The sequence below is a fragment of the Sorex araneus genome, chromosome 1 (genome assembly GCF_027595985.1).
Source record: "Sorex araneus isolate mSorAra2 chromosome 1, mSorAra2.pri, whole genome shotgun sequence".
NCBI lineage: Eukaryota > Metazoa > Chordata > Mammalia > Eulipotyphla > Soricidae > Sorex > Sorex araneus.
The window spans coordinates 372,382,973-372,407,790 of record NC_073302.1 but is presented as its reverse complement, the minus strand read 5'-3'; the positions used below and the strand labels follow the sequence as shown (position 1 = coordinate 372,407,790).

At 35.5% G+C, this 24,818-nt stretch overlaps 1 protein-coding gene and 1 non-coding gene across 3 annotated transcripts in view; one reads left to right on the top strand and one right to left on the bottom strand.

Moving 5' to 3' along the window:
• HDAC9 (histone deacetylase 9) overlaps positions 1 to 24,818 on the top strand; it is a 1,006,394-nt gene that overhangs the window by 705,842 nt on the left and 275,734 nt on the right. For both annotated transcript variants that reach the window (XM_055131803.1, XM_004602237.2), the window contains 2 exons: positions 1,913 to 2,090; positions 18,216 to 18,349. In XM_055131803.1, the coding sequence (XP_054987778.1) occupies positions 1,913 to 2,090; positions 18,216 to 18,349 (312 nt within the window). The remainder of the gene's footprint in view (positions 1 to 1,912; positions 2,091 to 18,215; positions 18,350 to 24,818) is intronic.
• LOC129401320 (U6 spliceosomal RNA) lies at positions 9,570 to 9,676 on the bottom strand. Its single transcript, XR_008628251.1, has one exon. It is a non-coding gene; the product is annotated as a U6 spliceosomal RNA (small nuclear RNA).

Below are 24,818 nucleotides of genomic sequence, written 5' to 3'. Positions count from 1 at the left end.
ATTGCGTATGCAAAATCTAACTTTATCCCAATAAAAACTGTCAAAGACCTGGTTGTTTATTGTATTTCCTTTGATATCTCTGAATGGAAGGACTGAATCTGTTTTTACTGGGTTTACTGCTGCATCCTCTGGACATTTAACATGGAGACGCTCAAGAAGCAAGATACATCAACTCTTATAAAAATCAGTTAAATTAGAATTATATCCTGATCAAGCCATCCTAATAAGGAAAACAAACCCAAAGACTGAGTATATGGCAAATGTCTTCAAAATGTTTATTGGAAGAGTTATTTTGCAGAACAAAACAGAAGTACTAACATATACAGATACATGAATTACAACATATCTTTAAGTTAACTTGGAATGACTTTCTACTCTAAGTTGAAAACATTCCCTATAATCTATAACTATATATTTATAATTATCACTCACTTTTTTGTTTGTTTTGTTTTGTTCTGAAGCCACATTCATTGGTGCGCAGGGCTTACTCCCGGCATTGTGCTCAGGGATCACTCATAGTGGGGCTTGGGAGAGCATATGTGCTGCAAGAGATAAAACCCAGGTTAACCTGTGCAAGGCATATGCATTACCACTTGCACTATCACTATGTTGATCATGTTTTAAGTTTAAAGTTTGCATGTAATGTTAACGTAGAGAAATTACTATAACACACAACTGCTGAATGTACATTCAATGTAGTTGTATTAGATAAAATTTAGCATACTCACTAAGTACTTTTATTATGGCACAGTGTACCAAGCCTTGTGCTAGCAATGAGTATGTAATGTAAAGAATAGGTTGTGTACTGGTGGTTAAACTTAGAAGAATGTTGAAACTTCTTGTAGAGGGTTAATGCTTACTTCAAGTCTTAAAAAGGTAAACGGTAGCCATGTTCATTAAAGATGAAAAACATGTGCAGTTTTTAAATTAAAGGAATTCTAAGAGTATTGAAATTAAATTTGAGGAACTTGAATCGTTGGAAATATCCACTTACTTCTCAAAGATATGTCATCTTTTTTTAAAGCAGCATTCGAATATTTTTCATGTTTATTGTGAACACAAAATAAAACAAGAAGGAACTGAGAAGTTATGAATTCACTAGATTGAAGAAAAGAAATATTCACTGTGTATTGTTGATAATTAAATTTGTTATCTGTGTTATAGAGATGGTTATAGAGATGGTCTTTTTTGGAGACTGGACTAGGTGTTGCTTCCACATACTTCCCCAATCTCATTCTTTGAGTCAATAACTTGAGAAGTATGAAGATTGATCCTACTGTTAAATCTCTGAGAGTATACTTACTACTTTATGAAAGAAGCTAACAACTGTTGTGCTATTGAGATGCTTCCAACAAACATTTATGGTTCTCAGCGATTACTCACTCATGGCGGGTGATCCCTGAATAATGAAGAATGAAAGTTGTCATACTAGAGCTATTGAGTTGGTGGTTTTAGAGGCATTTTATAAATTTAGTTCACATTATTCCTGAAATAAATTTATGATAAAACTTTTAGAATTTAGCTCACTGGTAGTCTGAAAGCAACTGAGATGTTCTCCATATTAAGAACCATATTCAAAATGTTCATAGCAAGATAAGAAGTCAAAGTAACAGTTCCCCTGGAGGTTAAAGGTCTGTTTCTTTCAATCAGCTCAACTGTCAGGTCTCCTGCCATCACCCCTTCCTTGGCCAGCCAGTCAGGTCCTGGTTCTGGTATGAAAACATCTGTTGAATGAATTTATTGACTGCCTCTTGTTTTTTCTCTCCCTTTCTCTGTTTTTTTTTCTTTTTTCCTTCACACCGTTTATTATGTCTCTGAACTGATGAACTTAATTTGTTGACATCTCGCTCATAGTGTCTCTCTCAATGCCCGTCTCATGTTTCTTTCTACTGTGCTTTTCTCTTGGCAACAGCCGTTCCCGGAACCCCAGCGCACACGTGCGCTGTCCGTGTGCCAAACTAGGCTGGCTGTGGTTGGTATGGATGGATTAGAGAAACAGCGTCTCGTCTCCAGATTGCTGTCCGCCCCTGCTGCCTCCGTTTTACCTCACCCAGCGATGGACCGCCCCTTCCAGCCTGGCTCTGCAACTGGTAGGAATCCTTGAAGAATTCCTCTAATAGGCAGACTAAATGCACCATTCTTGTAAGATTAACCGATTTAAATGCTCCACATAACTCCACTGGCAGAGCATTCCGTGTTAACTCAGAGCAACACAAATTTTATGAGGTTGTATTGGCCACAAGACAAACAGCACATCTGATAAATCTTGGGCTTAGTATTAATAGCCTCATAAATTGTTATCATTCAAAGGCCTGGAAAATGCATCAACAGGTGCACAGGTCCTTTTTGGAAGCAAGTATCCTTACACAATTTTTAGCATTGTTCCTCCATCTCTAATGTCATAGTAATTCTGGCCATTTGAAAATTTATGGTGTTCAGCTTCATTTGATTCTCAAGAGAGCTTCCCCCCCCCCTTTTTTAGCTTTACTTGGTGTTTTGTTTGTTTCACTGCTTTTTTATATTTGGTTTTCTTCCTTCCTTTCTTTTTTTATTTTTTTTTCTGCCTTTCCAAACAAGTGACTGAGGGGAGAAAATGGTGCCAAAGCAAACATTGCTCAACTTTACATACGTTAATTCCATTTCCATTTATTACTGCATCTTTGGGTGGAATATTTGACCAACCTCTTCCTTTGCCTACAGCTGTGTTTAGTATTTCAGAACCTGGCTGCAGAGGAAAATAAACTAGATGATTCTAAGGCCAGCAGAAGGTCAAATCTAGACACATACACAAAAGTGGTGCTATTCTCTCAACAGACTATTGGTGTTGTAAATATACATGCAGATAAATATTCCTTTTTGTCTGCTGAAACCCATTCTTGTCTCATGTTTTCAAACTACAACTGATCAAATAAAAGTTATGATCACCGTTAGAAACTCATCACTTGGGTACATACAACAAAGAGAATTCTCATATGTATTTTCCCTAAGGTTTTCATAGTCATCTGATTTAATTAGTTTTTGGATCCAGAGACTGTGGCTTCTGTGAATTTAGGAAAACCTGTGTTTGGCAAAGTTAAACTAATTTTTCTGAAATAACATTCTTAAGTTTTGCTACCATCTTTTATTTAGAAATCAAGTGGTAATGTTATTTGACATTAACAGACATCATAGTAGTCACAGGAAGTACTTTCTATAATGTGGTTTTATACCCCAGGCCAAGATTCCATCCATACTGGGAGCTAAAGTTTGGGTATATGTGAATGTATTTCTTTTACCACATTAGCCAATGTCTCTGACCCTTTTATTATTGCTTTTTTAAAGTGAAGCAAGGTAGTTCTATTGCATGAAACTTACTTAGAATGATGTGAGAGGAGTGAAAAGGGAAATGTATTCAAAAGAGAACACAGGCTTCTCTAGAGTGGAAAAGCAAGCCAAGAAATAAAGACAAGCAGGCAAGATTTGTATTTTAAGGAAGGCTTTAAGAGCAAGCCCTCTTTTATTTCTTGAAACATATTAAACTTGCTGTGGCATCCCAAATGACCAAAACTGCAGCCCAGAGTCAGAATAAAGCTCTTGGATCAGTCATGTTGTGTTCTGTGCCTTGTCTTTGAGGAGTGTTTGCTCAAAACTATATACATATGCAAAGGAATACCTTTTGTAGCCAGAGCAATGACTCTTGGGTAGTCATATCTCTTGGGAAGAGCTCTGGGTTCTATCTTTGGCTTCAGTGTTTCCCTGAATACTTTAGTTACAGATTCTGAGCATTACTAGATGTGACCCCAAAACAAAACAAAAAAACTAAATAAACAAAAATGTCTGGCCCAGTAGGCATTCCCACCAGCAATGACTGGGTCTCCCTTTATTCCTACACCGATGCCAATGCTGGCTGTTTTTGTTCTTCATGATGTGTGTTGCTCTTGCTGGCTGTTTTTGTTCTTCATGATGTGTGTTGCTCTTGCTGACATGAGAAGATTTCTCATTTTGATTTGCATTTGCCTGATAATATATTATAGAGAGCATTTTTCATCTACCTTTTTGCCATCTGTAAGTTTTCTTTGAGTGGGTATCTGTTCATCCCTTTTTAAATGCATTTGGTTATTTGTTATTATAGCATTCTACCAGTGCTTTATATATCTATATCTATATATAGATATAGCACTGTAGTACTGTCGTCCCATTGTTCATCAATTTGCTCGAGCGGGCACCAGTAATGTCTCCATTGTGAGACTTCGTGTTACTGTTTTTGGCATATTGAATACACTACAGGTATATATATGGAAATAGACAAGTTTGGAGACAACCCAAGTATCCAACAACAGATGACTGGATAAAGAAACTATGGTACCTAAACACAATGGAACGCTACATAATAAAACATGCAATACACATCGCGTGTTAGCTGTAAGAAAACATGCAATCGGGCAACTTGCTGTTATGTGGATGGAGCTGGAATGTATTATGCTGAGCGAAGTTAGTCAGAAGGAAAGAGAGAATGGTCTTTTGCATATTCCCTTTGCATAAGCAATAATAGTAGGAGGATGATAATCATTCAAAGGCAATAGAAACTGAGAGCTGGTTATTAGTAGGAAGCTTGCCACAGGGAGGGGGAAAGGGAAAGAACAGTGGAACACTGAAGGAGGGAAGCAGACACTCTGGTGGAGGGTGTGGTGCTAGAATGTTCTAAGTGTGAAGCCCTATAATAGCACTTTTGTAAACACATGGTGCCTAACATAAAATACATTTTTTTTAAAAAAAGATACCTTTTCCTCCACAGTGGATAGGGCGTTGTACATGGCCGACCCGGGTTCAATTCCTTCATCTCTCTCAGACCTCGGACAGCCTGGCAGGATACTACCGAGAGTATCCTGTCCACATGGCAGAGCCTGACAAGCTCCCCGTGGTGTATTTGATATGCCAGTAACAGTAACAAGTCTCAAAATGGAGACGTTATTGGTGCCCCCCTCGAGCATATCGATGAACAACGGGATGACAGTACTACAGTGCCATAAATGTTTAATAATTTCATAATTTATTATCAATTATATTATACAATATAATACATCAATTATATACTATTGTTAATATACTACACAATTATGGTTGTAATTATATATGATTATATAAGTAATTATGTAAGTTACTTATATTAACAAAACCTAATTTATTTCTAAATATACAAACAAAAGTTTTTATGGAGTAAAGATGAAAATACAGAAAATTAAATAAAAAATACTATTGGAGAGTTTAGGAAATCGGGAAACTAAAAAAAATTGACGGGGCCACATCCAGCAATGCTCAAGGTTTACTCCTGGTTCTGTTCTCAGGAATTCCTCCTGGTGGTGTTTAGGGGACCAATGGGATGCTGGAGATTGAACCCAGATCAACTATGTGCAAGGCAAACAACCTACTTTCTGTACCATCTCCAGCATTGAAATTGAGAAATTTTTAAGATACGAGAGCTTTGATTATAAAGGAATATTAATAAATTTGAATATGTTCATTAATCAAAATTGCCTTTAAAGAAACAAAAGCCAAGAATGGGGTGGAGAAAGTTGGGGCTATCACACATATGTTACTAAAACTAATTTATCTAAAATATATAAAGAATTACCACAAATCAGTATAAAATGACAGCAACAAAATTGGAAAAATGGGACAGGACAGGACACTTCATTGGACCGGTGACAAAAGAGGTCATTCAAATAGTTGCCAGATGCAAAGAAGTTCATTCTCATTACTCATAATGGAAATGTAAGATAAAGACATAATTATTATTGTTATAGGACCACAAATGACAAAAAAACATATTAAATGTTAAACATTTTTTTCAAGGATTTGAAGCAACTGGACCTTGCATACAGTTGGCAAAACTAGGGAAACCAACACACTTTGTGATAATAGTATTGCATTTTTTATTAAAGTTGAAGATATCTGTCTTTTGGGACCAGATAATACAGTGGGTAAGATGCTTATCTTGTATTCAGCTGACACTGGTTCTATTTCTTGGCACCACAGATGGTCCTCCAAGCATTGCCAGGAGTGATCCCTGAGACGGGTTGTGAATAATCCCCAAGTAAAGCCAGATATGGCCCACTAACAACAAAAACAAAAAATAAATAAGGAATAAAACAAAAAAGAAAAGTGAAAAATAGTGAAATGTTTCTATCTGTATCACTGTATCACTGTCATCCCCTTGCTCATCAATTTCCTTGAGTGGGCACCAGTCACATTTCCATTGTGTTTGTATCTATGGACTCAAATATTCCACTTCCAGGTATATATCCCCCTGATTAAGACACAAATGAAAAAAAGACATAAGTTCAATGATACTCATAATATAATGCAAATCTGAAATCAAACCAGATGTCCACTTAAACTTGTGCAATGAAAACACATTGGTACTCAGGTGTTATACAATCAAGGAAATTTTTTGAGCTACAATATACTACACAAAACATTAGATAAACTCTCACAAACATGATACAGAGTGAAAGTAAAAAGGCAGAAAAACATTTTATTATACATAATTCCACTTCTGTGATGTTAAGAAACAGACCAAAGCTACTCAGAAATAATTGGGAAGGGGTTGAGTGATAGCACAGTGGGTAGGGTGTTTGCCTTGCATACGGCCGACCTGAGTTAGATTCCCAGCATCCCATATGGTCCCCCAAGTACTGCCAAGAGTAATTCCTGAGTTCAGAGCCAGGAGTAACCCCTGTGCATCACTGGGTATGATTCAAAAAAAAAAAAAAAGAAATAGTTGGTGAGTCAATAATAAAAAATAAATATATGAAGAGCTTTTCAAATGTCACCACTACCCAATTTCTTAATTGCCATATTGCATTTAAAAAAAGAAAATTAGTTTTATTATTAAAATAAAGTTATTTAATACTAAAGTCAAATGATTTTCAAACCATGCTATTTAAATCTTCATCCTTCATCCTCAGTAGCCTCCTGGGCTTTTATTTTTAGTGTGAATTTTGATTAGTATTTAAATCTCCTTCCTTGTAATTGATTTATGCAAATTTCCTAGTTTTTCCTCAATTTAGTCTTGGGTCATTGTGTGAACCTAAGAAATGATCAATTTCCTCTAGGTTCTTCAATTTGGTTGTATAAAGTTTCTCATTTGTAGCCCTTAATAATCTTTTACATTTGCATACTATTGTAACTTTTCCCCTTTACCCTCTAGTTCTATTTAATATGATTTTCTATGGTTTTTTGTATTGTTTTTAAGAGTTTTTCAATTTTATCCATTATTCTGAAAAGTCAGGTATTGGTTTTGACATTTGATCTTGTCTTTTGAATTATATTGACCTGTTATATTGTTTCAAAATTTTTATTTTGTTTAGCTCTACTCTTGTTTTTATTATATCCTCCCTTTTACTGACATCAGGCTTTTTTTTCCTAGTTCATTTAGGTCTGAGGTTAAATTTTCTGAATTTTTTCTTTTCTGAAGTAAGCTGTACTATATACTTTAAACTACTTTAGCCTGTGTAATGTATGTCCTGTTAACTCAGTAATGTTTGTTTGCAGGAGTTTAAAATTTTTTCCATTTGATTTACTTATTGACCCCGTAGTTATTCAGTAACGTGTTTTTCAGTTTCCTCTTGAGATTTTCCCAGGTGCATGAGTGTGTGTGAGTGTGTGTGTGTGTGTGTGTGTGTGTGTGTGAGAGAGAGAGAGAGAGAGAGAGAGATTTTGTGTTGTTTTATTCCAATGTGACCTGTAAAGATATTTTATATGTTTGCTATGAATTTATTGTATCGCCGTATCATTGTCATCCCCTTGCTCATTGATTTGTTCCAACGAGCACCAGTAACATCTCCATTGTGAGACTTCTTGTTACTGTTTTTGGCATATCGAATATGCCATAGGTACTTTGCCAGGCTCTGCCATGCGGCTGAGATACTCTCAGTAGCTTGCCAGGCTCTCCGAGAGGAGCAGAGGAATCGAACCCAGGTTGTCTGTGTGCAAGGCAAATGCCCTACCCACTGTACTATCGCTCCAACCCCATGAATTTATTGATAATTGTTTTATGTTAATGTATGATTTATCATGGAGAATGTTTCTTGTACACTGGTAAGAATGTTCAGCTTTCTTTTTTCTTTTTTGTTGTGTGTGTGGGGAAGGGATGTGGGGAACGGGTGCATTAGTGAAAGCTTTGCAAATGCCTTTTAGGTCCAGTTATTCCTTCAACTCCTTAAAAATGCTGTTTGCTTATTGACCATTTTGAGTGATATTGTTTTTTTCTTTAGTCTGTAAATAATTATTTTAAACATTTTGATTTTATTTTGGTGCATCTATATCAGCATTAATTTATCTTTTTTCCCCTAAAAGCTTATTCTTTTTATTTATTTATTTATCCATTTATTTATTTATTTATTTATTTATTTGTTTTTTATTGAATCACCAATTGGAAAGTTACAAAGCTCTCAGGGTTAAATCTCTGTTACACAATGCTCAAACACCCATCCCTTCACCAGGGCACATATTCCACCACCAAGAACCACAGTAAACCTCCCCACCCCCCCACCTCTCCCGCTCCCCACCCTGCCTGTGTAGCTGATAAATTTCACTTTACTTTCTCTTTACTTTGATTACATTCAATATTTCAACAAAAAACTCACTATTATTGTTTGGATTTCCCCCCCCCCCAAAGTCAGAAGCATTTGATAATTTGTTTTCCATTGCTGAGAATGAAGAGATATGAGGTCCTGTGGCCACAATAGCATTCTCAAGGTTTTGGATTTCTGTATTTTAGTATTTTAGTAATTAAGTCCAGAGAAATTTCTGCCAGAAGTTGCATCATTGCTAGCTCATACCTCTCTACTACATTATATTCCACATATGAATAAGAAGCTTCTGCACCTCAAAAGATACAGTGACCAAAGTATAATTTATCTTGATGGATTATCTTGTCACTATATAAAGTCGGCCCCTGTCTTTTATTAACTTTTTATTTCTAAAGTCTATTTCATCTGTTGTAAACAAGTCTGTCTTGCCATGTTTTAGGCTATTATTTGTATATATGTTTTCCAAAACATATATACAAATCTTTGCACATCTGTTTATCATTAAAACACAACACTATTTATTGAGCATATATTATGCAACTTTATGAATAAAATTAGATTTAATTTTTAGATCCATAGCACAGTTTTTGTTTGGTGAATTTGACATCTAATATTTTATGAATTCTTAATAAAAAGTATTTGTTAATTTTTTTCTAAGTGGATTCTGGACATTACTTTTCTTCTCTTTTCTCTTTTCTTGATATCTGTCTTTTTTATCTGACAAGTTTTTAAGTTGAATCGCAGTGAGATACATAGTTTTAAAGTTGTTCATGATTGACTTCGGTCACATAATGTTCCAACACCCATCCCTTCACCAGATATCTGCCTTCTATGTAGTAATTGGTTTCCATTCGCATCCTTTTGTTTATTTCTTCTTAGTTTTCATTTTCTCATGACACTTATTTTTACTTGGGAGCAAAAATATTCAAACTTTTTTATGAGTTATTGTTAGTCTCTTATATTTTATGGTGTCTGTATGTGTGTTGCTCATTTTTTTTAAATATGGAACACTTCATGAATTTGCTTGTTATCCTTGCACAGGGGCCATGCTAATCTTCTCTGTATCGTTTCAATTTTAGTATATGTGCTGTTGAAGTGAGTACTGTTGCTCATTTGTTTTTTATAAAGTTTTTTTATAAAACAGTTCTCAGGGGACCCAAGGTCACTCATTGTGATTCTAGAGGCATGCAATGAAGGACTTAAGACAGGCCTTTCACATTCTAGACATGTCTTCTATCACATAAGCTGCTTCCCTGGTTCTCTGTATTTTGTGTTTTTATAGCATCTTGCTGGTTTCTAGTATGATTTCTTTGCCATTCATTTAAAACACTTCAGTAACTTCTTTGAACCTTGTTTGGTGGACATTAATTCTTTTAACTATTGTTTTCTAAAAAGCTGTTGTTCTTTGAATAAATCTGAGTGATACCCTGCCTGGATACAGTTTTCTGGGTGGTAGATCTTTTCAGCTAAGCATTTTCAATATATTAGACCACGTTTTCTGGCCGATTGAGTTTTGTTGATAGATAAACTATTTTCAAAATAGTGAATTTGATTGTTGGCGTCTCCCATTTTTTTGTCCTTCTATTGCTATTTTTTAGTTTAGCTATTTTATTCTTTAGCTTTATGATTTTTGTTTGGATTTTTCTCATCCTTTCTCTGTTCTTGTTAAAGTTCCCTTTCACTGATATTCTCATTTTAGAGTATTGTTTATTATTACTTAGCATTACTTATTGTTGGAATATTTCCCCTTTTCCAGCTGCCTTCTGGAGTTTTGTCACAGAAACCTTTTGCCACAGAAACCTAGCTGATCTTTGACCTACAGATCTAAGGTGCTAGTCAGGCATGATTTGACTTTGTAGATTCCAGGCCCTGGCCCAGCCTAGTCTTTGGGATGTAAATTTCAGGTGCTGTCTAGTTTGTAATTGACATGTAGATTTCTTGCTGCAGCCCAGCCTGGTCTTTGGGATGTAAATCCGAGTGCTTTCAGTCCAAAGAAGGCTTTGGTTTTGCTTTTGTATCTTCTTTCCAGGGGCCTAGATTAAGGGCCTGCAGATACAAGGGAATTATGTTGCCTCAACGTTCTTCCTGTAAGATCTTTTGGTGCCTTTGGTGACATCAATGTATTGCGCCCTTTGGAAGGGCCTTGAGGAATAAAAGGGGTTCGGAGAGAAGGTGAGGGGTGGAAAGTGTATAGGGGCGGAAAGGTGTAGAGAGGACGGAGAGTGTATAGAGGGAAGACTGGAATAAACTGCAAGTGAGACCAACCATCATGGCTCCGTTCCTTCCTTCGCCTGCCACATCTTCTCCATCAACCTCCCCGGGGTGGGGGAAGTGGCCGGAGGCTACCGAACTCGGGTGGCGGGAGAGACAGCGCTGCTGTCCTAGGCCCTGTGCCTGGCTCGGTGCGGTGAGGCGTCCCTTCCTCGCCAGCGCCATTTCTTTTTATTTTTATACAACTTATGACTATGTAAGGTCTTTTCTCCTCATGACATTAGGTTTTTATTCAGCATAATTTGGATTAGAAACACAATAGTCAAACTACAACAGTATTTGAGAAAGTAAATATAATTTAGTTAGAAGACTTTTAAAATTGACTTTTAGTGGGTGGCATATTATGATGGAAAGTGAAATGCACTTAAATATGGATATGATAATAGAAAGGATGGCCTTTTTTTGCAATGAAAGATGTTTTCCAAGTTAGAATAGTTTCAATTAATTCTTCATATGTTACTTATTGGGATCCAATTTTTATTAATCTGTAAAATATGGAAATATAATCAAATTTTCAAGTAGTTTTTATTGAAGAGAAATCTGATGCCATCCTGAGATGTCACTTTATGGGCAGCCTGCTCATTCTTTTCTGTAATGTCAGTTTTTTTATTATATTAACTTAAAAAATACTATATTATAAGCAACTATAAATACTCACAAGTTTCTTTTTGCACATCAAAGAACACTGCAATTTTCTCTATTATTCAATTATTATTCTTTCTTCTTCTTCAAGAGCAAACCAAAATTTTTCTTCTGCTGTTACCTCTATGTTTACCTTTGAGTCCATGAATCTTTGTTTGTAAATAAGAGCATTAATTTTTTCTTGAAATTGAAATTCATTTTTTTACCTCTGGTATATATATTTTGTTTATATTTAATTTATTACATCTTCACAATTATATTAGTCACTTTTCTTTTTTTCACACATACTTTATATTTCTCATCTAATTTGTGACTTCTATCTTATACATCCAATTCAATGTCTTTTATAGTCAAAGATGCCAAAATGTTTCTGTTTTTATAAATTGCATTCATTAAGCTAAGTAGAAGGAATAATGTAAACAGTTTTGGTAGAATATTTTTTAAGCCTGGGTTTTTCATGTTGTTTCCCCCATTTCCTCCTGTATATTTTTCCTTAAATATAGAGGAATGTTTCCAGATACTTTTCTAGTAAATGTATAGTAAATTGAATATGACTCACTTTTTAACTGATTCCATATTGAATGAATTGCCTTCTTGAGTCTATAGTTGAATTGAAACACAATCCAAATCCTAGCCCCTAATAGGCTTTCATTAATTGAAGGTCTAAATTGGGACTCTTGTATCTACTTCCTCTTTAGCTATAAGATACTTTGATAAGAAGATTTAAATGGTTACAACTATACATATTAGAACGTGCATTTTGTCCATTTAAAAGCACAATTTAGAAAATTTTAAGCAATCATAATTTGAATATATTTCGTTACTGTTCACAGAATTGAAAATAGTATCATCTGGTGCAGATATAAATACTCCTCTTAAAAGATATTCTGAGAAGCATTATTGGTATTATTATGTAAAGAGTGTTATATATACTAAACATAGTTTAGTATATATAACATATATGTAGTTAAAAAAGATCACAATATGTCTTACAGATAGAATAGAATTTTCAGAATTTTTAAACATACAATATAATCATATTTGCATATGTCTCACCTGTATGCTAGATGATGTGTTAAATGTGATCTAATGAAATTACTGGTTAAAGTAACATAATGAGAACTCAATAGCTACTGAATCTACTGTATCTGTATCTCTGGGGAGAAATATTAGGTTATATATATTTTTATATCATGCTGTAAAGTTGGTTTAGCCTCTTGACCTTAGAAGGCATTTTTACTGATTAAATAGCTGGGAATGTGTGAAAACCTCAGACAGTTACCAGAAAAGCAATACACATTTGAATATTATGATTTTGGAAATCAGCAATTGTAGGTCTAAAGATTCTATGCTCAACTTTATTTATAGGCCAAGATTCATTGTAGTCTAACAGAATCTTGTGGGTATAAACCTGAAAACATGAATGAATCCTATTCATGAACGAGTCCTATGACTGAATTACATACCATGTACATGATCTCACTTAATAAAACTGAAAACCAGAGAAAACACAGTGTCTAAACTCATCTGAAATATTTGTATGGTAGGAAACAGATATCTAGGGTTTGAAATGCAGGTATAGACTTTTTATTAAGGGTTCTTTGCTTGGATAGATAATATAGAGGTTAGTAAGGAGAGACAGTGCAGAGGTTAAGGCCTTTGCATGTGGCTGACTGCCGTTGGATGCCTGTACCACCTATGGTTCCCCTGAACATGGAACACTGCGACAAGTGATCCCTGATCACAGAGCCAGGTCTAAATTCTGAGCACCAAAGGTTGTGGTCCACAACAATAATAACAACAATAGTAACAACAACAAAAACAGTTTATATTTTCCAAATTCCTGACTTAAATTTTAATCCCATTCATCAAGAAAAATTCATTGGCTTGTAAGGTAACCAGTGAGGCAGAAAGGGTAAAGAAAAAGTAGAATTCCATATAAATTCCAGAGAGAAGAGCAGGCTTATTTCTCACCCCATAAGTCTTTGTTTATTGGGGAAAAAAATAAAAGGAAAGTTAAGAAAAGAGGAAAGAAATGGAGATGAATGATTAGGTTCAAGTCTCACCTTTCAGTCTGCTTGTGAACACCTCATCGGTACATCATTATGATGAGTAAGTAGAGGGTTGCAGCTCCAGATTTTATTTATTTCCACTTAAATTCAAATGTCTTTCCAAGAGCTTCTGGCCTTGGTATTATAATTTCCAGATACTTCACAATAATTTTCAAATACCAGGACCTGCTTTATAAATTAGTATTTTTGTCACTAGTTTGTGATAAAATACTATGAACAGGGGCCGGAGCGATAGCACAGTGAGTAGGGCGTTTGCCTTGCATGCGGCCGACCCAGGTTCGATCCCCGGCATCTCATATGGTCCCCCAAGCACTGCCAGGAGTAATTCCTGAGTGCAAAGCCAGGAGTAACTCCTGAGCATTGCTGGGTGTGACCCAAAAAGCAAAAAAAAAAAAAAATACTATGAACAAAAAAATTACCATAAAATTGAAATTAGATATATCGAGAGATAAAACTGAAAAAATTAAGCAGATTGAGTCATTTTTAGACTATAGTTTTAAAGAAGCAGGTACACTTTTGCATTGGTATTATATTTAGCATATTGTTTGTGATATAAAAATTCTAGTTGAAATGTTAAAATTTCTTGTTCTATATTAGCAGCTCATAAATACTTGATATACCTGAATCATGAAGACATCTGATATATCTTCAAATTTCGTTTTTGGGCTAAATTCTACAGTTCTTAGGGCTTATTCTTGGCTCTGAGCTCAGGGATCACTCCTGGCAGAGCTCAAGGAACCATATGTGGTCCTGGAGATTGAACCCAGGTTCAATGCAAGACAGGCTCCCCACCTGTTGTACTGTCCCTTTGGGTTCCTATCTTCATATTTTGAATGGTTCTGTCTTTTCTTCCTGTATATCCTCCTTAATGTCTTTTTCATTTTACTTAAAATTTTCATTTGTCTCTTCTTCGTGTAAAATGTCATTTAGACATGGAAAGCTAAATAAAATTAATTGCAATATTAGAAAATTAGGGACACTTGTCAGTAGGAAGATAAGGCATTAAGAAATATGAGATAAGGGTCAGGAGATGTTACAGAGGTTAGTGTGCATTCCTCGCAGGCTCCTAAACCCAGGTTCTATCCCTGGTACCACAGGTCTGAGCATTGCTGGCATGCCCTGGAAGCTCCCTGAGCACTGATGAGGTGGTCCTAGTGGTCATTGAGCAACTTCCTGTTGAGAAAGTTCTGATGGTTTTCTGGTCCACAGGCCTAACTAGCATTACATCCTTGGGCCCTACATCTGAACCAACAAGTTTGGTTGGCTAAGTATTGCAGAGATTGGTCTCTGGAATCCCTAAGCATTTCTTGGGACCTCCCTCAAATAAAGAACATAAAAATAAATATGTGATTCAATTTAAAAAGTAGAGTTATGCAGAAGTAAAACTATAAAAGCTTCCAAAGTAGAAGGAAATTCACCCATTAAGTTATCAAGGAAAGCTTGCTAATAGAGGCAACAGACTGATTTATTGCAGCAATTAATTTCTGATTTGTCTTTTTGTTTATTTATATTTGGTTTGGGGGCCACAGCCAGAAAGCTCAGTAATTCTCCTGGGTCTGACCAGGGAACCATATGTGGTGCTGGGGATTGAACCTGGACAGCCAAATGTTCAAGTTAAGTACCTAACCTCTATAGCCCCCTTTAAATCTTTGCTCCACTTGGGGCTGGAGAGATAGCACAGTGGGTAGGGCGTTTGCCTTGCACGTGGCCGACCCGGGTTCAAATACCAGCATCCCATATGGTCCCCTGAGCACAGCCAGGGGTGATTCCTGAGTGCAGAGCCAGGAGTAGCCCCTGTGCATTGCCAGGTGTGACCCAAAAAGCAAATAAATAAATAAATAAATAAATCTTTTCTCCACCTGAGCAATATTTAATATATATTAATATTATAATATATTATTACATTATATTATATAATACAACACAATAATTATTGTATCTTACATATAATAGTATATTATATATTAATTATTTATATTAATATATAACAATATATATGAATTAATATATAACAATATATATTAATATTAATAGAGTCTCCTCCCCTGCACCTGATTGTCTTCCCCGGGCCCCCCCTGGGGGGCACGGGTTGAGTTTCCCTCCCCACCCCGAGCAGAACCCCAGCAGCCAAAGACCTCTGGAATCCAGCTACAGCCATGCTCAAGGCCCCTCTCCTCGGACAAGCCTCACACATGAAGGAACTGGCAGAGGAACCCAGGTGTGCAGGACCCGGGGCTGAGATCTCCAAGCCTGCTTGGATAGGGACTGGGCCTCCTCCACCCAGAACCCACTTTTTCTAGTAGGTAGGCAGTCACACCCACAAACTGCCCCTGGCGCCATGTGTAATCCCATCAAAAGCCAAGATCCAAAGACTATAAAACAAAGCTCATGAGTGTGACTCCAAAAAAATAAAAAGCTGAGACATTCTCACTTTATGCAACCATGAGAAGTTTAAGCGGAGCTGTAGAATGGGCAATTGAACAAAATGTGCAAGAAGGAAACTTAACATGAGTATGAAAATGCAGGTATCAGAGAAAGATTTTGAAGTCATTTAAGTCTTAAGCATGGATATTATTTGGGCCAGAAAATGATATTTTCTCCTGGACATAATTTTTACCACATGGTTTCAAAATGCCTATGCATTCTTCTGCACAATTTTAGTATTCTCAGGGAGAAACTATTTCTCCTCTCTTTAATAACATTTCTCTAAAGCAATTCCCAAACTAATTTTGCTTTCCTACTCCTTTTTAGAAAAATTAATTATTCAGACCTCCTCCCTGGCCCCTCTTTATCTGTAAATCTACTTTGTTTAGAAGAATAAAGAAGAAAAAGCAAAAAAGCAATCCTCAGTTGTACTCAAAGCTAATCCTGTCCCCTTGGATTGTTCAACCCCCTCGTACCCACCTCTATCCCATAAGTGATATTACCCACTCTGTAAAATCTTACTCTAAAGAAAATGTAAGAAATAGCAAGAAGAAAATGCATTTAAGTGTACTTTACAATCAAAATTCCTGGTACTTATCTGTTCTTGAACGGGTACTTATTTTTTCTATTTCTCTCTCTCTCTCTCTCTCTCTCTCTCTCTCTCTCTCTCTCTCTCTCTTTTTAAAAATGTCATCAATGTGAATTACAAAGTTTTTCATGATTGAGTTTCAGGCATACTATGTTCCAACACCAACCTCTTGTCATGGATTTCATTGAGTCATACACCCAGAGAATGGTAGATATTTAGTGGAAGAGATTAGGTTACTTAAATCATTTGTTATATTAGATAGTTTTATAAATGACACACCCTCACAAGAAGCTGAGTTTAAAATAGGAATATATTTATAATTATAATCAACTTTATTGGTTGAAAAATGTTATCTTTTTTCATATTTCTATAAACTTATTTCCATTATAGGTACTAATTGAGACATTTACTATGTTAACTTCAAATTATTAGAAAAAAGTTTTTATTTCTCATATACTATGTGATTATTACTAAACATTTGCAATTGTTATGATTTTCAAAAATAAATACTTCAAAAGTTTATAATATTGTACATCATGAAAATTCCATATGGATTATATAATGACACAAATAATGAGAAAAATACAAGGAAGAAACTTTGAACAGATTTGAAAAAATTGCTGAACAGATTAGGCAAGCATTGAGGAAATATCTCTCTACTTATTAGATGTTACTGTCACCAAACATGAGATTACAGTTATTTATGAAATGCATTCATGATTTAAAGAGTCAGTTCACTTTGTAGATTCAGTGATAAACTTCTCTTGAATTATCTAAAATGCTCACTTCACAATGATTATTGAAAGTTTTGGTAAAGTTATATATTTTTTAATTTTTATTTTATTTATTTTTTTATTTTCAGGTCATAACCAGTGATGCACAGGGGTTAGTCCTGGCTCATGCACTCAGGAATTACTCCTGACAGTGCTGGGGGACGGACCATATGGGATATTGGGAATCGAACCTGGGTCAGCCTGGTACAAGGAAAACGCCCTACCCACTGTGCTATCGCTCCAGACCCTATACATTTTTTTAAATCTGTTCTCCTAAAATATCACTATCTTCAACACCACAGATTTGCTAGACTAGTACCTGGTCTGAGTTCTGATTAATTCATGACTTGTTTTTGTTGGGGGTGGCATGCATGTATATGTACATTATCATGCATATGAGTATAATATGTACAATATATGCCTTATAATATATACCATGGGCTGGAGCAATAGCACAGCAGGTAGAGCGTTTGCCTTGCACGCAGCTGACCCAGGTTCAATTCCTCCACCCCTCTTGGAGAGCCCTGCAAGCTACCGAGAGTATCTTGCGCGCATGGCAGAGCCTGGCAAGCTACCTGTGACATATTCGATATGCCAAAAACAGTAACAACAAATCTCACAATGGAGACGTTACTGGTGCCCACTCAAACAAATCAATGAGCAACGAGATGACAGTGATACAGTAAATATATACCATATATCATCTATACCTTATATTCATATGCATTACATTATACAGCTCATGTGTTCCTGGAATTTACTGATATGTATAATAAGTTATTTTTAAAAGAATGACTTTTGGGAAGTAATCATATTGTCTTCCAATTAATCTTGTTACTCAGTCTTGTGCTATGTTTTGCTTGTCCTGAAGGAATTGTTTACGACCCTCTGATGCTGAAACACCAATGTGTTTGTGGCAGTTCCACCGCCCATCCAGAACATGCTGGACGAATACAGAGCATCTGGTCACGGCTGCAAGAAACTGGGCTTCTAAATAAATGTGAGGTAATTCTTGAATTGGCCACACTCTTTTACTTACTTAAATAAATCATGCAAAGAGGCCAGTATTCATTTGGATAATGGTGGAAAAATGTTAACCCTGAAGTGCAAACATCATGACTGATGAACTCTAGTATCGTGGAACTTCTGATCTGACTCTGGACTGTACACACAGTAGGTACTTAGTCAATGTGAATGAATTGAACAGCTAACTACCAGATGCGTATATGATATTATCGCAGGATTTTATTGAATGAGTTAGCATTTTTGTTTCCACAGAAATATCATTGATTGATTCATTTCTGAATACTCTATGCAAACTTAAGAGCCGAATAATTATTTCTTACTATAATAACAATGTTAAGCTCCAAACAACTATCTGACAATTTTTCTTCATGGAAATAAATAGATGAAACATGTTGATTATAAGTTTTCTAAGTCATCCTTTTAATTCAAAAGGCCAATTATAATTTGTGGTAAAACTTTGAATGATGTTATATCATCAATATCTCTTTAGAATAATTTCTCTAAGTTCCTGATCCTGCCCCTCTCCCATTCTCATAGAGAATGTTGTTTCTTTAAGCTTTAAAAGGCTAAAAACAAAAGCAACTTCAACTCAAAAGTCTCCTATTTTCTACTTTGCTAAGTTGCTCACAAGCAAAAATCTAAATATCCTAAACAAGCAACCAATTGATATAGTTGCTGTCCATTATTGCCTAAGATCATAGTTTTCTAATGAATAGAAATCATTTTACAAATAAAGATCTCTTCAACGTACTTTCATTATTTTAACATTTATTTTAAAAAGTACTTTTCTTGTGTCTTTATTATGTTTTGAGTATGTCTGAGGCAGTAGACACAGAATGTAAATGTGCAAGACAGTATACCCCTGACAGATTAACATATTGCTGCTTTTGGTTATGTTTGTCCTTTGCAGATCAAAGAAAGAAAACCCACATAGTGTTCACCTTTGGAGGGAGAAATTAAATGGATAACTATAGCTATGCCAAGAGAAAATCGATGCATTGCGGCCATATTGATAAATTCATTATGTTTCAACACATTAAAGGATCAATCTTCCAAAATTTAAATATTTTGAGTATTTTTTCAAATCGTACCTAATTACCTATACAAAGTCTAACTAAGGTCAGACTTTTAGAAACAAAAGTAACTTTAGAAGTGCTGTTTGTATAGTCTGTTGTATGATTGGCACCCATGCACAGCACAGCTTTTAAACTTGTCTAATGTGGACTGGAAAGATAGTACAGTGGGTAGGGTGCTTACTTCACATGTGGTTGACCCTGGTTTGATCTCTGACATTCCGTAAGTTTCCCTGAGACTGTCAGGAGTGATTCCTGAGCACAAAGTCCAAAGTGAGCCCTGAGCATCACCAGATGTGGCCCCAAACGATAAACAAACATAAAATGATCTCATGTGGGTTGAATTTTTGGCAACCCAAAATGTGGTCAAGAAAATTTTGTACTCAAACACAAATCAGCTGAAAATGAACCTGTAAAATATTTGGGTTTAAATAGGAATCGTAAAGGGGACATGATGTTTCTGAGTCAAGTATACTTCCTTGTATTTAATAGTATGAGTTGCATCTGTCTGGTCTTTCTTGGAAATGTAGTAAAAGTAACTGACATTTTTAAAAGTGGAAAGTCATTTGTTCAGTTATTTTCCTAGATCTTCCTTCTTTTTTTTTTATTTTTAAGTTCATCCCTCCCTCCATTTTTAGGGTGACAGGTATCAAACCCAGGGCCTCACATGTGCAAGGCAAGTGGCCTACTGCTGAGCTTTCCCAGGTTTTATGAACTTCTCTTTTGGAGATGAATAATTTATGTCATTTTTACTGGAAGACTATTTTTATTCAAATCACAACATAGACATTCTGTTATTTGGCATTTGAGATGTAGAGTCTATTTACCAGAGCAGTGTGTACAGATTTTAAAAACTTTTAAAAATAAGTTTTACTATATGTTTATAGAGAATTATCAAGGTTTTGTTTTGCTTTGTTTTGTTTTTTTGCTTTTTGGGTCACACCCGGAGATGCACAGGGGTTACTCCTGGTTCTACACTCAGGAATTACTCCTGGTGGTGCTCAGGGGACCATATGGGATGCTGGGATTCGAACCTGGGTCGGCCGCATGCAAGGCAAACATCCTACCCGCTATGCTATCGCTTCAGCCCTATTAAGGTGTTTTTTTTTTAAAGTAGATTAAAAGTTCTGCTTTTGGTGAACTGTAGCCTTTACACAGAAACACAGAATAAAAATTGAACTATATTTATTTCTATAGTTCTTTTTATAGTTGGAAGTCTATTATTTATCATTTGCCAATAATATCACATCCATATTATATGGCACAAGCTTTCATATTATTTCTTAAATTTTTTAGTATGTTTAAGACTTGCATATTTTTATGCTTTCAAATCCTGTGCTCTATATTGTTATTGTTCTTATCAAGCCTAACTGGCTTCTATATTACTTTCCCTAATTTTTTGTGCTCCTACTGGGATGTCAATATCATGGAATTCGGAGGTGTCACTCGAGGAACTCCAGGATGTGTAGAACTGAGCCCATTAATTTACATGGTCGTGGAGGTGGCATGTGAGTGTGACTGGTGGTGCTTCTAGAAGCACAGGTGGAAGCAGGGGAATGTCTGCCCCTACTACAGAATACCCAGAGTTTTCAGGTTTTTGTACTTTAATAATATGATTCCTTACTCATCTCATTTCATCTTTTCCAAAGGTTGGGGAATGAGATCTGTTATTGTTAACTTTTTTTTGGCATAATGAGGAGCTTTGCTTAAGAAAGGTCTGCTAAAATTTCAGGGCTGGGGCGAATGGAGATGTTACTGGTATCTGCTAGAGTAAATCAATGAACAACGGGATGACAGTGATACAGTGATACAGTGAATAATATGACTCAGAGGTCAATTCATATTTGTCTACATAATTCCACATAACATTTATAAAGCAGACTAGTAAATATAGATATTTATGGTAGGCTGGTTTTAATGAACACTTATTCATTTTAGCATACCTGTTTCAACACTGCTTCTGGGCTTTTGCCAATTGGGGCTTTACTGTTATGTCTTTCCAATTTCTGTTATTTGTTATATCCTAGAGTAATTCAGCTTAAGCTGTCTATCCCAACTGGGCAGTGGCTAATCACTTCTTTCAAATGCATTGCCTTTCAATCAATAAAAATTTATTACATCAAAAATAAAATGTATTTATAAAGCACTTTATGAAAGGCACAATGAACAGAAATAAATGAAATTAATTATGATGAACATGGGAGTTAAATGAATTATAGTCTCTGGACAGCGTTGATTTTCAGCTCAATATGTCACATAATTTCTGTATTCTATTGTTTGAAGTCATGATAGTTGATATATAAATAGGATTGACCCATGTGATATCAAATCCAGAGTTAAACATCAGATGCTTTGTGGGATAGACAAAGTGAGTGAGGTTAGTCTCTGCCCAGGCAGCTAAATAAGAGTCTCAGTGATAACTCACCACAAATAGCACAATTCAACTGGGCCTGGATGTATGAAAGGCCTACATTGTAATATTGTAATATCTTAATATTGGAAAATCTGTTTTCAGCTGAAGCAGTGCACATTCACTATACATTTTCTTGTAAAGCTTTTTTTACTTTGTAAGTTAATTCTACTATATATTATTAAAATGCTTATAATATCAACATATTATTTTGAAGTGTTCAGTAGTGAAGAGATCACACTTAATGATACTATGTTCCCATTGGTCATATCTTATTTGCTGCAAAAAAAAAAGAGAGAGAGAAATTAGAAGTGAATAACTTTTTAACCAAAATTCACCAAAGACAATTTATTTTTAAATTGTCTAGGAAAGACTTTCGATAAAAAGTGAAAGTCAAATTCTTTTCCTTGCATATGTCTAAATCTTGCATTCCTGAAAGGGAAAAATATTCTGTCAAACCTCAGCAGTTTGAGTACCAACTCTGGATACTAAGTAGCTATTGTCTGCCAAACATTATTTATAATCTTTTATTTGTTGCAAGATGTAAGAACTTAACTCAAATGCCTCAAAAAACCAAAGAAGTTAAATTTTATTAAGAAGTATATAATCAAATAGGATATAACATACATAAACTGGGTCAATGATGTTGCATCTCAATATCGAAATAGAAATTTTACATCTTTATTTATTTATTAAATTTTATTGAAGAAATTTTCCATCTTTAAACACAGTTTTTTTGCAAGGGTATGTGTGTAGTCACCTAGGATTATGATCAATTTATGCCTTCAGAGAAGTAATTAGCAGAACTCCATGAGTATACAAAGATCTAACAAGTGCAAACTTGTCACGACATAGGTAATTGAAATCCACTTACTGATTAGGACGGTTCTCAGATGTTAGAGTTTCTCAGAATTATCTGGAGGTTGTAAAACAGATAACTGGGATTAAGTTTGAGAGTTTCATATTTAAGACATTTGGAGTGGGGTTTAAGAGTTTGTTTTATTAATCTCTGTCTGGATAATCTTGACACTGCTGGAATTTGTGCCAAACTGAGAAAATAGTAGTATATTAATTCAATATTAAACAAGAATTTGAATTCAAGTGTACCTCTGTTAAATGCTGTAGGTATAATACATAAATTTATCCACTTTCAAGGAAATTTCAATCTGTTGATGTCAGCAGACATTAATTAAATTACTGTATATTATTAAAAATTACAAACTTCCAAGGACTACTGCGTGCTACTTTTCTATTGTGCTGGCTTTAGAGACTCATTGATTATGGTAGGGGTTAAAAATAAGATGAGAGGGCTGGAGCAATAGCACAGTGGGCTATTAAAATACATACTGGGCATTTGCCTTGCATGTGGCCAACCCGGGTTCTATCCCCAGCATCCCATATGGTCCCCTGAGCACTGCCAGGAGTAATTCCTGAGTACAAAGCCAGGAGTAACCTCTGTGCATCGCCAGGTGTGACCCAAAAAGCAAAAAAAGAATAAAAATTTTAAAAAATAAGATGAGAAAGATTGTGATTACCCAGCTTCGTAGTCTTGACAACACAAGAGGGGCTGTTTGAACAAGAAATCTATCTAGTGCAAAGGAGGAAGTATCCCAAACCTTAGAAGAACGTGATTGCCTTCTGTTTTTATTTCTATTTCTTTGTCTCCTGAGATTACTGTTTCATAGGTTCAAAGGTAAATTCTCTGAAATCTGCTAAAATACAAGGAGAGCTGATGCTTCTTAACCCAAAGAGCAAATAATTTTGCAATTAAACATTTATATGAGAGAAAAACCTCACAATTGAAAACCTAGGAACTGCCTTCTTTGTTTTAAAACAGTAGATGATGCATGGGTCAAACTTCTGTGGGGTGGTAATTCACTTAGTGAGTAGAAAATCAATCAAAGTGGGACCTTTCAAAGGTTATTGTTCAACATTAGATGAACCCCTTACTCCTGCTATTATTGGTGTAATTTTGTCAAAACATTTGACCTCCCTGATCTTTGGTTTTTCCCAAGTTTAAGGGGAAAAAAAGGCGCTAAGCGGGATATTTATAAGGATCTTGTCCAGTGCTAATAAAATAATATGAAATTAGGTGCCTAAGTTCATTTGGAACATAATGTTCTTTTTGGTTAAAAGTAGACAAAATTATGTTTCTTTTAGTTTGTAAGTTATAGTGTAAATTGGCTCTGTTCTCCAGTCCTGATTAGCAGCCAGAGAAAACACTAGTTCTCATTATATTAGATTACAGTGGTTACATGGGTTAACTTCTTTTTTGGCATGGTGTGGCACTGTTTTAAAATTTTGAGGTGGTTAGTAGTCCTTCATGCCAATACCATTTAATTTTTTCCCCTATTGAATCATTCATACTTAGTTCAGTGATTCTGCTGAAAGCAAAAAGCAAAATCAGCAATTTTCTTGTCACCATAAGAAATGGATCTGGAGGGGTCATTAGGGGTCCTCCACTGGGGACATGCTCTCGATTAGGTGGCCAGGTTTTCTAACTGTCTGTGCCCATGAAGAGAAGAATGTGTTCTCTACTTAAAAAATTGCACAGATTGACCCATCATCTGTTAGAAATGCACTTGCAGTTGTTTTTCCAGAAGCACTCATGACTCTCAGCCCCACCAAGCCACCCACAGACATTTGCTTGCTCTCACATTTGTTTTGAGAATAATAACATTTTATAAAGCTTTTGTTGGATTGCACATCATGTGGAATTTGCATTGCTTCTTTGTGACTAATATTGAAAAACTTTGTTTCGCTTAATTCATGAGCAAAAACCATAAGCAACATACTGTGCTGAAATGTTTAACTCTTTTATTCAAGTGCCAACTCCATGTAATTACAAAACAATTCTGGGACACAAAGCCGAACTACTGTTGTCTATATGGGACCTCTCAGCAGTTCCATGAAAGTGGAGAGCAGGTTAAATATAAAATGTTAAGGTGGTAAAGAGTTCAGCAAT